The sequence below is a fragment of the Corvus brachyrhynchos genome, unplaced genomic scaffold (genome assembly GCF_000691975.1).
Source record: "Corvus brachyrhynchos isolate BGI_N302 unplaced genomic scaffold, ASM69197v1 scaffold479, whole genome shotgun sequence".
Taxonomy (NCBI): Eukaryota; Metazoa; Chordata; class Aves; order Passeriformes; family Corvidae; genus Corvus; species Corvus brachyrhynchos.
The window spans coordinates 668,532-685,708 of NW_008240089.1; the positions used below are offsets into that span (position 1 = coordinate 668,532).

Consider the following 17,177-nt stretch of genomic DNA (forward strand, 5'->3'; position numbering starts at 1 on the left):
GCTATCGCCCATCCCCTGCCCCCTCCTCCGCTCCTGCTCCTCCCTGCGCGGCCGGGCCTTTGGGAGCTTCTCGCAGCCCCGCTGCCAGGAGGCCGTTCAGTCCTGGGGGGGTCCCTCGGGAGTGCTGTGAGGCTGTGGTGACCCCCTCACCCCCAGCGGTGTGGCTGTTCCTGAGGGTCCTGCGAGGCTGTGGAGATCCCCCAGTGGTGTTGGGGACTCCGGGGTGATCCCTCTCTCTGTGTTCCCCAGAGGTTTCGAGAGGCTGAGGTGGCCCCTTGCTGATGTGGCATGTGGGACAGGACTGGGGTTCCTTCAGGAGCCGGGGCAAGGGTGACCCGTCTCCCTGTGGGGCAGGATTTTAGGGTCCCCCAGGAGTGCTGTGAGACCCGGGTGGGACAGGACTGGGGGTTCCCTCAGGAGCACTGTGAGTCCAGGGTCACCCCTCTCCATGCGAGTGTGAGGCAGGTTTTAGGGTTCCCTAAGGGTGCTGTGAGGTTGCAGTGGCCTTGTGGGGTGCAGAGCTGTGTTTGGCGTATACTGGGGGTGCTCTGAGGCTGTGGTGACCCCTCGGTGCTGTGGGATGAGCGTCTAGGGCTCCTTCAGGAGTTGGGGTGCCCCCTCTCCCTGTGGTATGGGGTAGGATTGTGGGGCCCCTGAGGGTGCAGTGAAGCCCAGGGATGTCTTGGTGCTGCTGTCAGGATTTAGGGTGTCCCGGGGTGCTGTGAGGCTCTGGTCATCCCACAGTCCTGTGGGGTCAACCCTGTGGGCTGTGGGGCAGGGACCTTTAGGGATGCTGTGACAGGGGGTGATGCCTTGGTGCTCTGGGATGTGGGGCAGAATTTTGGGATGTGGGGCCTCCGTGGGGCTGGGGTGCCCCTGTCTCCAGGGGGTGTGCAGCACGGTTTTAGGGTCCCATAAAGGTGCTGTGAGGCCCTGGTGACCCCTTGGTATTGTGGGATAGAGGGAGATTTTTCTCCTGTGGAAACCAGCCAGGTGCTGTTTTATAATGTGGATCCACCTTTTGTTGCGTGGAAACACCTTAAGTGTTGTGCGGTGGTTTTATTCTGTATTAATTAAAAAAATAAAAAAAAATCCCTTTTTAGTGATAGATCACATCAGCAAGTGGCCAGGAAGGCTTTAATATGTGAAGACACAGCCTCGTCTGGGAAATTCCTTCTTGTGGTGCCACCAGCCAGGTGCTGTTTTATAATGTGGATCCACCTTTTGTTGCGTGGAAACACCTTAAGTGTTGTGCGGTGGTTTTATTCTGTATTAATTAAAAAAATAAAAAAAATCCCTTTTTAGTGATAGATCACATCAGCAAGTGGCCAGGAAGGCTTTAATATGTGAAGAAACAGCCTCGTCTGTGAAATCCCTTCTTGTGGTGCCTGTACATCCCCTCTTTTCAGGTGTCCAGGTGCTGCAGGATGTGTTTGGATTGCTCTGCTCTTTGCCAGGAGCTCAGTCATGCTTTGCTGGGTAGCAGCCTGAGAAAGTCACATTTTTCATTAGTGCTTGCCTTTGGCTGGAATCTTGTCTCTAGGCCAAGTGATTCAGTGTTTGAAATCCTGGGGAATTGGTTTTCCAAGTGTTTTTTGTGTTGTGCTGGGCTGGTGGATGGAGGGCACCTGGTGCAGTGCTGTGGTGCAGAGCAGGGGTGAGGAATGTGGCCTGTGACGTGCTGTGCATCGCAGGTGCTCCAGTGCCACCCCTGAAATGTGCTGAGTAATTGAGAAAAACCCCATGTTTTATGGTCTGTTTCTCGTTAAGAGCTTTTCCTCTGTCCCTGCTCCAGATTCTTGGTCTCACCTCCTTCCTTGCACCTTTTTTCTTCATCTCACCCTTTGCAATAACCCAGGGAGATCTGTGAGCCTTGACTGGCTTTTTTCAGCTTTCTGTTGCCCAGAACAGGAACCCAGTGCTCTGGCCAGTGGTAAGATTGTTTTACCCACACTGGATGTGGTTCTGAAACTCCCTGGGCCTAAATCAACCCAGCTGCAGTGGTCCTGCCTTGCCCCCTGCTCCCCTGAACCCTCCCAGCTGTGTCCTCAGGGAACACCCTCATGCATGCTCTGAGTGCTGGGACTGGGGTGACTGGGGATGTGGGGAGGAAGGAGAAGGATCAACTTCAACTTTGTTCTTCTGCTTTGAGCTTTTCTGCTACTAAAATCCTGAGAAAATGTGCCTTTATTTGACCAGCTTGGAAGCCTGGTGGAGGAAAAGGGGATTTATGTGAGTTTAAAGGAAAGATTGATGCTTAGTTGCCTCGTAATCTGGCAGTTGGATGGGTGATGCTCTCCTTGGGTTACCAGGAAGCTTCTTAGTATTCAGTGTTTTCATGATTTGCCTACAAATGCAGTTGTTGCAGAGTTATCAGGTTATTTAATGCTGTGAAGAGAGTCCTTAAGCTGAGTGTTCCATCTCCCTCCCCAAGCTGGATCTGATCCTTCGAATGCTTTCCATGTGAGTTACCAAGGGAGCTGCCTGCTCCTTCCAGCTGGCCCGTGGGACAGCAGCAGTGCTGGGGAGGATGGGGAGCAGGGAGAGCAGGCAGCAGCATCCGCTCGGGCTGCGACACCGGAGCTGTGTCGGTGTAAATACGGAGCAGATGGTGGGAGGATGGAGGTGTGTGATATCTCCAGGCACAACAGGTGAGTCTGATGCTGGAACACTGGTGCTGCTCTGTTGTCGGCGTTTTTAACAGGTGCTTCAACCTGGAGGATGGGAAGAGGAGCTTCAGTGACTCCTCCTGCCCTGAAAATCTGTCCTGCGATGCCATTTAGAGCTTAATCTCTTTTATTGGACTCATGTGATTCGATTTGTGTGTGTGCAGTCTCACAGGGAGAAATGAAGGGCTGTCCTGGTTTACAAGAGAAACAAAATATTTAAACTTCCAGTAACATTTTGAATAATTCAGGTGAATGATAAGCCAAATCTGATTAATTGTGAGATGCTGTTTCAGGTGTGTTACTCTGCTCCCCTAATTGCACTGGGTCTCTCCATGGCAAGGAAGAGACGGTGATTAGTGGTGATTGAGGTTTACAGGAAAAACAGTTTATGATGATTTGGAATAATGACTGTTTCTGTAATGATTTATTCTGTATCTCTGCATGGGAATCATTAGGCACGCAGGCAGAGCAGTGAGGCATCTGCAGGAGAGGGAATGGTGGGAAGCTGCTGTGTCTGTGCCTGGTTATGGATCCCTTGTACCAAGTGGACCCCTGGAAGTTCACTGGCACTGTCTGTAACTAATTGATTTGAGCTACATCAGGAATTAGTTCCCAAAGGGATCTAGAAAGGCCAGATAATTTCTGTGCCTTGTTCCAGTGAGTGTGAAGCTGTAGATTCAGCACAAGCTGCATTTCTGCCTGTGTCTGCACAGGCTGGAGAGCTCCATGGGACTGGGGTGGGATAGGGAGCAGGTCAGGGTGCTGCTGGCTCCTCTGGCAGCAGGGCTGCTGCTCCCCAGGGCAGCTATGTGGGTAGGGTGCTCATATGGATGTTGGTGAGGATCCCCCAGCAGAGACATTGCTGTGCTTTTCTTTAAGGAATATGAGATTTGTGATGGCTGAACTTGTTAGAAATAATGGCTGTTTCAGGGGGTGTTACTGGTGTAACAGATCCATTTTTGTTCATCTGCTGTTTGGGGCTCCTTTAGGGTGGTATTGCCTTTAGCCCAGTGAGAGCAGACTCTGCCCTGTTGGCTCCTCAGAGGAGACTCCCCTTGTGTTGGGTTGGAAATGGTTTTGGATTCACTCAGGTACTGGATGGTGCCTGACCCTGCAGAGTGGTGCTGTCACTCCTGTCGAGAGCCTGAGACTGAGCACAGGGTCCTGCTGGCATCTGGTGACACCAAGTGTCCAATCCAGAGGTGCAGCAGGAGTGGGAAGGTGGGGAAGGAGAGAGTCCCTTGGTGTTCTGTGCTGCCAAAGGCATTGCTGGCCTAACCCTGCTCTCTTGTGCTTCTTGCAGCCATCACAGAATCGTGGAATGGTTTGGGTTGGAAGGACCTTGAAGTCCACTCAGTGCTATCCCCTGCCACAAGCAGGGACACCTTCCACTATCCCAGGCTGCTCCAAGCCCCATCCAGCCTGGCCTTGGATGCTTCCAGGGATGGGGCAGCCACAGCTGCTCTGGGTACCCTGTGCCGGGGCCTCCCCACCCTCACAGGGAAGAATTCCTTCCTAATATTTAATCTATATAATATACTTGAAACAGCACTTTCAATGAATAACATTTGGCTTATTATTTGCTTGAATTATTTACAAATACTTAAAATCTAGACAGAGTGGTTTTAGGTTGGATAGTTTGGTAGGGACTTTGAAATAATGGGGGCTGGGCTTTATGTTTATGGGTTAAAGCTGTAAGGTGATTTCTGATAACATATGGAACCAGCCTTCAGAGATGCAGGCGTTGTCAGGCAACTAAAGAAACGTTTGTGAATCAACTTAGTTCCTTCTTGCAGCCTGGTACTGATCCTGCTGTCGTCACTTAGTTTTTTTTTAGTATTTCCTAATGCGTAATACGAAGAAATGGGTTTTTAGCAATGTTTCAGGGAAATGGGAGAAAACTCAATCTGAATCTCTGTTTCTCTGATCACTTCTGCAACCTCGTAACTGTCCTGTGAAATCATCACAAATCAACTTGTGGCCTGCTTTCAGGACTTCTGCCTTGCTGAATTATTTAAAATAAAGCCACATAGTTTGTTAAAAACTCTAAAATTGTTTAGAATAAAATTCTAATGGCCATGTGAATGTTTGTGGGCATGGGATATCTGGCCCTGTCATCTTTGATTAATTTGTTGCTTGGCTCAGTGCTGCAGAAGCAGTGTGTCCTAAGCTTGTGCTTAAAGAGTCACTGCCAAAGGGAGATGTCAGTGCTGCCTCTCCATCTCCAGTTTTTGGGGTGCTGGTGTGCCACACCTCTTCTATTATGTGGACCTGCCAGAATAATTAAACTTAGTTAATAGTGGTTTCTTTAGTAGAAAAAAGTATTTTTAAAAAGTCAGAGAATCTTCTTTAGGATCATTTAAATTGTGAATTTCTTAAGTTTTGCTTTTAAATTTTTTTTCCCCAGAGCACAGCAAGATCTTCTCTTTTCCCCTCCTGTTCTGGGTTCTCTGTCTCAGAGCACAGAGGTCATTCAGGAGGCTCAGGAAAAACCCTGACTGAATTTGGAAGAAGTTCTGTCATTAAATCAGATCTGCTTGAGTCCACAGAAAAGCAGTCCCTAGAAAGTAGTGGCACTTCTGTTTTGCTGAATTACCCACCAGGCAGAACGTGGTTTCAGTGCAATGGAATCACCACTGATTCCTTTTTTTACATGAAAACAACTAAAATGTAGGTCCCCATGTCATGGAGTGATCTTTTTTTGATCCAGGGTTGGTGGATATGTCCAGGTGCCCTTACAAGTGCAGGAGGGGATGAGCTTTAGGGAGAGCTGGTGCAGTGACACCCCTGAGCAGTGGGACAGAGATCTTGGTAACTGCAGTGGCTTTTGGAAGGGATGAGGTTGAGCCTGGGGGCTCTGCAGGATGTGTTCAGGATGCTGTCTCACATCAGGGAGGCTCTCTGGCAGAGACCAGAGTTTTGTGATGAAATTCCCATATTGACCATCTCTAGAAGGTTTTGGACCCCCCAGAAATTAGAGAGCTGTGTTGGAGAGGGTCTGTGAACAGAAAAAGCCAAACAAGAAACCCAGTTGCTAAAATTAATGGAAGAGCTTCCGGCGCAGTGCCCTGGAACTGTGTCTGAGCCAGCTGATTGTGCTGCTGCTCATAAACCAAGGCTGGATATCCAGTTCCTCAGGCACTCCTGCCCTGCTGCTCTGCTCCTTCTTGTGCAGGCAGATCCTGCCCTCAGGGAGGTCAGAGGTTTGCAGTATGAAAAGATTTAACACTTTTCTCTGCTCTCCTGGGACACAGTAAAGCAATGACCTTCTATCAAAAAATCTGGAATAATTGATGCCCTGGAGTTGGGTCATGTGCTCTTTCTGTCAAAAATAGAGCAATATTTGCAAGCTGCTGCATCTTAAGCTGCTGGTGACTGGGTGCTGTTTGGTACATCAGAGTCAGGGGAAGTTCAGTGCCAGGTGCTGCCTATGTCAGTGCTGGTGTGAGTTGTAAATCCTCAGGGACAGCAGCATCCTGGGCTTTCACTGGGCAGATTCCAAGGGGGATGTTTTTAACATTGACATATATTCACATTGTCCCTGTTGCCGTTGGGTAACTTTTCTAAATAAATGGATGAAATCTGCATCCGTGAGGTGTCCTCACTGCTCATGTGGCAAAATCCTGTGACCTGCATCCCAGGCCCACAACTTATTCTGGTGGGGTGGTGGTTCATTCCCTTGGCATTTTTTAAAGATGTTTAGATGAAACACAACAAACAACAATTCCCTGTAATTAAATTGGTGATCATCCTGGCTTGAGGAAGGAATGTGAGGCAACATCCACTCAAAAAATGGATGTATTAATTACAAATGCACATATCCTGGGTCATTATTGCTTAATGGGAAGGCGGAGCTGCTGTTCCCACTGAACAGTCAGAGAGCAGCTCCCTGGTTCTGAGGCACAGCAGCTCAGGTACAGGTGTATTTCCTAAAATCTCTTACTGATCATGTTGTAAAGAGCTGATCTGGAGAAGGACATCTTTGGGCAGAGCAACCCGTGCAATTCGGCTGTAGATGCTCTGCTTGAAGAAGGTCTCCTTTAGCACTCCTGATTTTTCTGCTCTGGTGGATCAGGCAAACCCTTGGAACTCTTTGTTCTTGGGACTGTAAATTGTCTTTTTCCTGATGTTGGCAAATATTGGCAATAGCAGAGCCAGATTCCCAAAGCTGTGAGCACCTCCTTAACCGCAGGTGAACAGCGTTGGAGTGACGGAGCTGCCCTTGCAGATCTGAGTTCATCTGAACTTTGCAAACAAAGGGAAGCAGCAGTAAAACCCAGTAATAATTTAATTGTGGGAGACGCCCTTCTGCCCTGATAAAGTGGCTCTGGAGTGCCAGGATGGGCAGTAATTTCCGGACTCAGGCCCAGGGAGCACAGGGCTGATCTCAGAGAGAGAAACTGGGAGATGCGTTGAGTGTCTGATAAAGGGTGCCCAGTGAAGAGTGTCTGGTGTCTCCTGCTGCCCATCTGTGCTGGGCCAGAGCTCTCCTGCCAGGCGAGGACAACACAGGGAAAACATTCCCTTTTTCATTTCCAGCCCTGGGTGATGCAGGAGGTGCTGATGGGAGCTCTTCCCTCTCTCCTCTGAGCTGTTTGGGTTTCTGCGTTGCAGGGGTGGCCGTGGCACAGCACGATCACGATCACGGGAGGTGATTCACAGCGTGGGAGTGGCTCGGGGGGCGTGGGAAGGAGGGATCCATCTCATCCAGAGTTCTCTGGACTCTGCAGTAAAGCTGCCTTGGTGGTGGCTCACTCAGTGTTCCCAGGCTTTGTCAAAAATGTGAATATTAGTTCTGAGATTTTAGCTTCCCAATGTGTTCCTCTTTATTAGGAGAAGAAAAATGATGTTTCTGAGTTTGTTATCGAGAGAGAATGCAGCTCCTTCCTGAGGAGAGTAAAAGCTTCCAGCAAACAAATAGAGGTCAAGTGGAGCAGGTGGAATGGCCAGGCCTGAGCAGGGAGTCAGGGCTGTGTGTTCCAGGGACAGCAGCTTATCCTGCCAGCACAGCCGCTGCAGGTCTGGAAAGGCCTGTCTGGCCAGCCCTGCTGGTCCAAAAAGTTCCTTGTAGGTTGATTTCCTCTTGTGGCTGCAGAAATATGGAAGCTTTATTCAGTATTTTTTGACATGTGCAGGAAAGCCCTGTGCAAGCTACTAAATGTCCTTAGTTAATTTAAAAAATTGTTTAGAACCACAGCATTTAGGACAACTTGTGTTCCTGAGTCTGGTCCCTGATGGTGACAGCATGTTGTCATTCCTTTTACAAATATTACTGAATTGTTCTTTCGAGGAGCCTTGGTTTTGTCTTTACTGTTGCCCTCTGTGACAGAGCCAGCTTCCCCTCCAGGTCAGAAATCCATTCTTACCTGCCAGCCAGGAGCTCTGCTGGTGTTGCTGTTTTATGCCCATTTTTTCTGTCCTTCAGTGTTGAGTTGTTGCTCAGCTCCATGGTGTGTGTGTGGATGTAGAGAGCAGACTCAGTCCTTGGGCTTCCCTGTGCTGGGAGCTTGGTTGGTCTCCTTCTCGCAGGCTGGTGCTGAGCCAGCTCTGCAGCTCCTCCTCCTGCTGCAGCTGCTGGTTGTCACCTGTGTGCAGCCAGAGGTGTTAATGTCCATCTGGGATCTTGGTGTCCCCTGGATCTGTAGATAAAGGCAAAAGGCAGGGCTTTGTGTGTGTCTGGTTTCTGTCAGGAGCTTACTCCTGGATAATGTGTAGGATCTATGATTCATCATCTCAGTTCCCTGTTTATTGTCAGAGCTCCTCTGACATCATAATTCTTCCTGTCAGTATTTAAACTTCATTTTATTTGAGACTCGTAGTGGTGAGTGAGTGTTTGACTTGGAGGCAGCCGTGGTTCCTGCAGAGTCGCCTCTGCTCCGGCTCTAGGGAGTGTGGGCTAAACTGCTTCCCAGGAATTACACCTGCACAGGTGGTTCTCTGCCCTCTTTGGGTGATGAGGCTCTGGGCTTGGAGAGACTTTGGTGCCCAACAGCTGTTACAGGAAAGCTTGGGTGCTTTTTGGAGCGGGAGCCCCATCTCAGTGCAGCTGGCAGTGGGCTCTGCTGGGGAAATGGAAATGTCTGGTACCCAGAGTTGTCACATTTCCTAACACTCCTCTGCCAACACCTGTGTGCCAGAAATTCCATCTCTGTGCACCTGCATATACATGGGATTTGTATCTGTGTCTGTTTTACCCAAAGGAGAATTTAAAACATACAATACTTGAACAATATTTGTTCTGTACAAACCATGTGAAAACAGGGCACAGAACAAAACCAGCCTCAGCTTTAGAGGCTGTTTCATAATCTCTTGCTCAGCATTAGGAAATGAAATGAGTTCAGATGTCCTGGATGAGGAGCATCTCCACCTTGGCACTTAATGTTTCAGCTCTTCTCAGTACCAGCTGACAGCAGAGCACTTCAGTCATTGCCACCACCTTATCTCTGTGGGGAGAAACATGTTTTTCCTTGGCTTCCTCTGCCATCAGCCTTCATGATTCACAAGAGGTGAATTGACAAAACACAAAAAGTGTGGTTTATGTCTGTATGAAAATATCCAAATAGCAGCACCACTTTCTGGGCTTTGGCAGGGGCTTGGACTGAATGATCTCCAGAGGGTCCTTCCAACCCCAACTATTCTGTGGTTTTGTGAACAAGTGAGTTTCTTATTTTCGGTGGAGGAAAAGGAGTCCTTGCGGCTTTGGAAAAAAAATCTCTGAAAGATCAGATGTTATGGTGATTGTTTCTATTATGTAGCTGTTTGTTCTTCAGGGCAACTTTTCTTTGTAAAAATAAAATATGCCAATGTCATTGAGCCTCCTGGGTTTTGAGGCAATGTTACTGCTTTGTCACAAACCCAGAGGTGGGGTCCTTCATGTTTGTCTCTGAGTGAGATTTATCAGTGTATCGTATGGTCTTGTTTTTCTCTTGGCAAACAGAAGGGATGATGGAGCAGGCCTCTGCCCAGACCTGGGTTTAATAGCAGGTGCTGCCTGGCTGATGCTGGATGATGGATGCTGTAGCTGGGAATGCTTCAGCAGTGTGCAGTCACCTCCTTAGGACTTCACTGTCCTTGGAGTCTCCTCTTTGCGTAAACCAGAACAATACCTGCAGGCAGGGAAGTTCTTTTGCCTAATTTAACCCTAATTTACCTTCTTTAGGCCAAATGTATCTATGTTGTGGATGTGGGTGTAACAGTAACCTGTGAGGGTGTGTGGGTCACCTCCAGCCTGGCAGCGCCAGGGGGTGACTGCGGCACGTCACCCTGCTGTCACCTGCAGGAGCTGCTCTCTGGCTTGTTAGAGCTGTGTCTTGTCTGGTTGCCAGCAGTAATCTGCCAGTTTGCTAAGAATTAGTTTGTGTAAACCTACTTTGAGATTCCTAGGAACACTCACAAGGATTTTTCTGCCCCTGATGTGGTGTGTAAGTGGCAGCAGTGACGTGGGGTGGCAGAGAAGGGAGAGGGGCAGGTTCTGGGACTCCTTGTGCTGCTGTCCTGGGAAGCTGCAACCCAAAATGCAAGAGCTTGAAGTGTTCCTGACAGTAGCACCACTGCCATATGCCAGCCATGTGTTCCAGCCCTGCACTGCTGCATTTATGCCAGGAAAGCTTCCTCAGGAGCAGCCTGTGCCCCTGTCCTGGCTGTGACAGCTCAGCTGCTTGACAGAGACAGGGATCCATCCCTGTGAGCAGCAGCGCTGGGATATGAGCTCTGTGGGGAGGGCAGGTAAGAGGAAGCCCCTGCAGCTCCCCACAACAGTGTGTTCCTCCTGGGTGATTTCCAGTTTAATCATCACCTCTTCTGTGACCAGATTCCCTCAAGCTGTCCCTTGCACCCCTGTGGAGCTCCATGCCCGGGAGTGACACCCCTGTCTTGCAGCTGTGTGATGTTAAAACTTTTTCAGAATATAGATAATGTTCTGAAGAGCTGCAAAATCTTGGAGCTTGAGGACGGTGTGTACTGGAGGGCTGGGAGCAGAGATGTTGCCTGAAATGTTGGTCATTGCCAGGGAGAAATGGGCTCCTGCCAGACAGCCCAGGAGGAGGAGCTGGGCTCTGGGATGGCTGGCATGGTTGGTGCTGCTGCTGCACCAGCCACGTTATTTCACGTGTCAGACACCCAAGGGTGTTTTGCCATCATCTCTCCTCTGCTGCAGAGCTTGCAAAGGGAGCAGTTGTTGCTGGATTTGGAATGCATTCCTTGCTATTCCTGCATTTCCTAAAGCACAGTGTTCCAAGTGCAGACAGCAACGGCGGCTTGGCCGGGCGCTCGCTGCGTGTAGGCAGCAGTTTGTCACTGAGGATTAAAAATGCAGCTGAGGACTAGTGCTGTAAAAAGGCTTAATCCAGGAGCTCCATGTCCACTTTTCTCCAGAAATATCCCCTGTAATGCGTTTTATCAGGGCGCGTCCTTCCCAAAACCGTGCCCTGCAGATGGGAGAAGTGATAAAATGGTGAATGTTTGCTGTGAAGTGCCCCAGGCCAAGGGGCCTCAGCAGACAGATTGTGTATCTCATAAATCCACCGATGTCATACATTTTATTACAGGAACATTTGAGTCTTTTATCACACTCAGCATTCAGGTAGATAAATCTGCTTCTGGTCTGAAAATAGAATCTTTTTTGGTTGTCACATATGTCAAGGGCAATTGAGCATTATTCAGTAAAAGTAATGAATTGGTCCTTTTCTAGATAGCAAGTACTTGAGACAAATCACATTGTGCCATAAAAGTTGATCTGAGCTTTAGAGCAGGCTGGCTGCAGGGCACACCGGGGGGAATTTCTCTGACTCTTGTCCCAGAGGGGCTGGGGGAGGAAGGCTGAGCAGGACAATAACTCCTGGGAAATGATTTAACTGTGTGTGTTGGGATCAGTGCGTTTCCTGTGCTTGCTGTTGGGATTTAAGGGTGTCTTAAGAGAAAATCCATCCTGAATTGCTTTTAGCAATAGGCTGACAGTGTCAAATAGTTTCTGTTGCGCTACCTGCAAATTTGTATCTGACCGAGGTGGCTGTGCTTTGATTCTGAAAATGACACCTTGGGGGGCAAGTTAAGCTTTTCCCCAAATGAAATTTCTTCAGTCCATAGCTAATGATAGAAACATCCTGCCTTTTCCATCCCTTTCTCCACTTCTGGAGGCATTTTGATCCCAATTTTCATCGTTCAGCCATTGTTTTGTGGTATAATTCTGCAGGAGCAGGTGGGGTGAGGGTGTAGGATGGGGCTGAGGTCCCTCTGCTGTGCTTCCCCCCGTGCTCCATCCTGCCTCGTGATGGGGATGGGCAGCCTGGGCTGGGAGTGCTGCTATTTCAGTTTTTAATTGCTGATTGATGAGTAACAGTAGAAGGGACAAAAATGAACAGATACTCTTGAAATAAGATTGGTCCTCTGACATTAGAAAATAGAGGGGGAGAACTCCCCCACAAAATTTGTTGCAGTATTTTTTTTCATAGTGATAGGCTGGAATTAACTATTTTACCTAATTTTCTTCTCTGTGTTACGGATCTGGGATGTTTCCTACAGAGTAGAAAATATTCACATGTGATATTTCTTTTGAGAAGTGGTACAAAGGGGTTGTGGGGTTGGATAGCAGCTGGCTGAGGTTAAACCTTCCTGTGGACTCTTAGTGCTGCCCTGCACTGCACTGGGTGAAGGGGTTTATGCAGAACGGATATGCTGAAATTTCAGTTTTCTGAGTGATGTTCAGGGAACAGGGAAGGTCACGTCTTTATCCCACCCTTTCTCCCTTCATGGTCTCTGACCCCGCCCAGCACGATGAAACAGGGTTACCCAGGGCTGCAGGGGAACTGCTGCTTTCCCTTAGCAGCTTTCAGAATATCCCAGTGTCCTGTCACTGGGCAGGAAATACCTTCCAGGGAATGCAGGTTACTGCTGCCTTGTGGCAACATTCAGGGAAGCTTCAGAGTGCCAGGGTTCACTTGCAAGTTAACAGTGTTTGCCTTGCAAGCTTCCTCCCAGGTAATTTTAAAGGATTTATGTAGGTAGGGTGGAAAATACAAAGTACATGATAGGCCCAAAATGCTGAGCTTTAGGATACACGTACCTGTGACCCATGGAAGTGTTTGGAGAAACCTGGAAGAGGAGCTGGTTGATCCCAGTGGGCTCTCAGAGTGTGCCAGGACTCACAAGACCTGTTTTGTGCTTTGTGGTTTTGCAGAAGACTTGAGGCTTGGCTTAGTAAAGGAAAATCAGAATTTTATTTGACTTTTTCCCTCCTCTTTCTTGTAGCCTATGCAAGCAGCGAGATGTCCCACGGATGAGCTGTCTTTAACCAACTGTGCTGTGGTGAACGAGAAGGACTTCCAGTCTGGGCAGTAAGTGTGCACTGTTGCTCTTTCAGCTTTTAACCAAAAAGGAATTGTTTTCAAAATTCGGATGGAGGGGGAATGACATTTCAGGTTTGGAAAGCTGAACACAGCAGTTTGATTAAGAAAACTTGTGTCTTTAGAGATCAGAACTTTAAATGTGGCTCTTTCTGGAAATAGGAGGTGCTGGAAGAAGGGTGACAGTTTCTCTGTAGCGTTTCTTTCTCGGGAACTGCATCTGCTTAACTAATAGAATCATTTTAGTTAAGGACTGTCTGTGATCATTTTTGTTTGTTTTGGTTTTGCTTTTGTTCCTGTTACATAGTGAGAATATTTGAACTATTTCAAAAACGTTTTTATCATTTTGTTGCATTACTCAGGGCATCTTCTCACTTCCACATGATATGGGAGTGCTGAGCAGAGCCAGGAGGACTCTCTCTTGTTCTCGGGGTTTTCATGCACAAGAACAAAAGGGAGAAGCAGCCAGAGTGTGGGCACAACAAGTTGGATTCTTTAATTGCAGTTCTGGGGTGGCTTATAGAACCTGACTCTGGGATTTACTTCTGTTAGGTGGAAAACACATGAATTTTTCAGCTCAGCCCACACAGAAGGGTTTTATATTACAAGAAGCCAATTCACATACTCAGTTTCCTTGCTTTGCTGCAGCTTTAGGGAAGCTCTGGCAGATTTTAGTATGTAGGTTGTAGACAGAAGTCATTAATTTCAGCTGAAAGGGAATATCATGTGCAGCACAAAGCTGAAGGGCTTGGGTTTGAAAAATGGGAAAAAATGTTCAAGGAGATACTGAATCATATGCCCAGGCCTTAGATAAAAATACCTGCCCCAGGTGAACTCTGCTAAGGATGGAGAACACAGTGGTGCTGAACTGCAGGGATGCAGGGATGTGTTTAAGATTTGCCTCTCTGTGCTGTCAGTTAGCTCTGCTGCCCTGGGACCTGTCCTGGCCCTGCAGCGATGAACTGAACTGAGATTTTATGAGCCTAACCTGAGTATAAAATGCCAAAACCAAACAAAACCACCCCCCAGCAAGCAGAACTTTTACGCTCAGAAGCAGGCAAAAGTGTCTGCTTGGTCTTTTTTTGAAAAGACACTGGTCTTTTCAAAGGATGGTTTTCCCCAGGTAGATTTTTTCCCTAAGTAATTGAGTTACAAAAATACCTGAACTGAGCACTGTACCTCATGCATTATAAAAACTTTAATTTCCTCCGGTATGGATGTCCTGGAGGGACCCAGCTGCCAGACCTGCAGCCGGCTGTGTTCCTTTCGCTTCCAGAACCCTCTCTCCTGGCATTTGTGGCAGCTTGCAGGAAGCAATGCCCCGGGATGTGGTTCTGGCTGTTCCCATTCTCCTGGGAGCTGTTTAGTTCTAGCAGTTGGTGCTCACACACCAGCAGCGTGTGTTTGGTTGGGAGCAGATGCTGCAGATGGCTTTGCAGTGTCAGATGGAGCACAGGGAAGCTCCCGGTGTTCGGCAGTGCTGGGCTGGAGTCGGTGCTGCATTGCAGATCCCTGGAGCCCTCCCTGGCTGCAGCTCCTGCCCCTGCCTCGGGTCCCTCACCACGGCTGCCTGCTCAGGGGGGCTTTTGGTCACACCTCCACAAAGGGCTCTGCTTTGCCCTTGCATCAAGGAGATGATTTAGCCCCAGGGTGCTGCTGAACATCTTCTCATGCTTCGCTTTCTGCACCCCGTGAGCTGGGCAGGGATGAGTCAGTGCTTGGTGCCGCAGGAGTTCACAGGAGGCCACGCGCTGTGTGATCCCAGTGTATGCTGTGTCGTGGTTTGGGGAGCGGCACCATCTTGAGGTCCTGTGTCCTGCTTCTACCTTGAGAAGGCCCAGTGCAGTTGGGAGAGAGAAACCAGTTCTGAACGCAGCCAGGCTGTGAGGGCACAGCAGTCAGGGCAGGCTGTCTGAATGGCAGGTTTGTGTTCGTGTTAAGAACTGGTTGTGCTTATCTTTCTCATGGGAAGCCCATCCCTCCTAGGCCAGTTTAGTTTCCTGAGGAGCCCTTGCTGAATGATTGCTGTGGATTCCCCAACATGCACTGTATGGGATGAGATCCCTGCTGGCACCTCCGCACAGGTACCTGAGTCATCCCCTCCCTCACAGGAGCCCCGCTCCTGCTTCAGCAACATAAAAACTGATGCACTCGCAGGTTAATTCATGTCTGGTGGAGTTTCTCTTAGTTTGCTCAGCCTGGCCAGCAAACTTACCAGCAGTTTACTGGGCCCAGTTTCCTGGAGCCCCTCCTAAGAGCTGGCATCACACGCATTGGATCTGACAGTTCCAGGCGAGGATTTACACGTGGAGTAGAGCAGCAATTCCGCCTGGGAGAGCTCTGGGAGCTGTCAGGCCCTGGTGATTCGTTGTTCCTTTTGTTCGTGTATAAGCTGAAGCTCTTAATGAGGTTGAGATTTCCCCCATGTGTCTCCATGAGCTCTCTGAGCTCATTCCTGGTGAACATCAGTGTAGGAAAATGCATTTAGTTTTTCTGCTATTGCCTTATTTTGAGCATTTGTGGTACTTAGGTTGCTTACAGCCTGTTGGAAGCTGCCTGCTCCTGCTGTCTTTGAGAAGAGACATGGTTGTCCCTGTGCTTTATGCAGATTTTTCTCACAGAACCTGTCAGGATTTGACCTTTCCTAGTATTTTCTTTCAGAAAGCTGATTTTTTTTTTTCATTTTTCCTCTTTGCTTTTTCTTCCTGGCATCTCTTTGTCTGTTGTCAAGCTCTGCTGTCTTTCTGCTTTGCTGGAGATGTTTTTGGTGAATGGAATACTCCAGCACAGTAATTGGTATGAAGTCTTTGTGGATACTCCTCCCCAGTATTTTTACCAAGTATTATCATTTTCCTGCATTTTGGGTTTTTGAAGTGAAGCCCAGCAGTGGTGGAGTTTGTTCTTCCTGCAGAGATGCTGAATCTTTACATGTTGAAGTCACTGTTGTGTGCGCTGGGGCTTTAAAAAGCTTTAATTTTGGGTCTTTTCCTGTCTCATGAGCTGCTTCCTGTCAGGTGTTAGTTCTCATCAAGTGCATTTTGTGATGAAGTATTCCAGAATTGTAGCTGGAACCTGTGTGTTGCCTCCAGGTGTGTTTCTCTCTTGCTCTGCAGTGTCACACCTTCCTTTCCAGTTTGTTGTGTGTCGATACTAATTTGGATTTCTCAGGGTGATTCTGTGCTGGAAAACTCCTGATTTCAGTCCTGGCCTCCTGGACAGTTCTCTGCTTTATCTCTCTCTTTCTCTCAGTTTGAAATGAGCTGTCCTTGGAGCAGTGTTCCATCTGGGGAGGATCACTGCTCGTCCCTGCTGCTGGTGCTCTCCCAAATCATGGAATCATACAATGGTTTGGGCTGCAAGGGGACCTTGAAGACCATCCAGTGCCACCCCCTGCCATGGGCAGGGACACCTTCTACTGTCTCAGGATACTCCAAGTCCCATCCAACCTGGCCTTGGACACTTCCCAGGGATGTGGTCCTTTCTGTGGCCAGCCTGTGCCAGTGCAGCCTGTTCCTGGCTAATGCACCTCGAGGGGATGTTACCCACCTTTGCTGCTGGGATGTGTTGCTGGCTCCTGTTGAGCTCATTGTCCACCTGGATTCCAGGGCTTCTTAGCCCCCAGTTGGCCCCCAACCTGCACTGGTGCATGGGATTGTTCCCCTGCGTGGAGGACTTTGCATTTTCCCTTATTGAGCTTGATGGGATCTGTCAAGGTCCCTCTGAGCAGCAGCACACCCAGGTGTGTCCCGTGTGGGCTGGCTGAGGAGCTCTGTCCCTTCAGCTGCTCAGGAATGAAGGGGTTAAATAGTTTTGGCCCCATGTGGACACATGTGTGGTGAGCACAGGCCAGTGCTCTCCTGCAGTGGGATTTGCACACCCAGTGTTCTCCAGCAGTGGGATTTGCACACCCAGTGCTCTCCTGCAGTGGGATTGGCACACCCAGTGCTCTCCAGCAGTGGGATTTGCACACCCAGTGTTCTCCTGCAGTGGGATTTGCACACCCAGTGCTCTCCTGCAGTGGGATTGGCACACCCAGTGCTCTCCAGCAGTGGGATTTGCACACCCAGTGTTCTCCAGCAGTGGGATTGGCACACCCAGTGCTCTCCTGCAGTGGGATTGGCACACCCAGTGCTCTCCTGCAGTGGGATTGGCACACCCAGTGCTCTCC

At 48.9% G+C, this 17,177-nt stretch overlaps 1 protein-coding gene across 2 annotated transcripts in view; it reads left to right on the plus strand.

The window, feature by feature from the left end:
• The first annotated feature begins 12,889 nt into the window (after positions 1-12,889).
• The window catches only part of NSF (N-ethylmaleimide sensitive factor, vesicle fusing ATPase), a 61,428-nt gene continuing 57,140 nt past the window's right edge, over positions 12,890-17,177 (plus strand). For both annotated transcript variants that reach the window (XM_017744759.1, XM_008641655.2), the window contains exon 1: positions 12,890-13,000. In XM_017744759.1, coding sequence (XP_017600248.1) covers positions 12,918-13,000 — 83 coding nt within the window. In that variant the 5' untranslated portion in view covers positions 12,890-12,917. The remainder of the gene's footprint in view (positions 13,001-17,177) is intronic.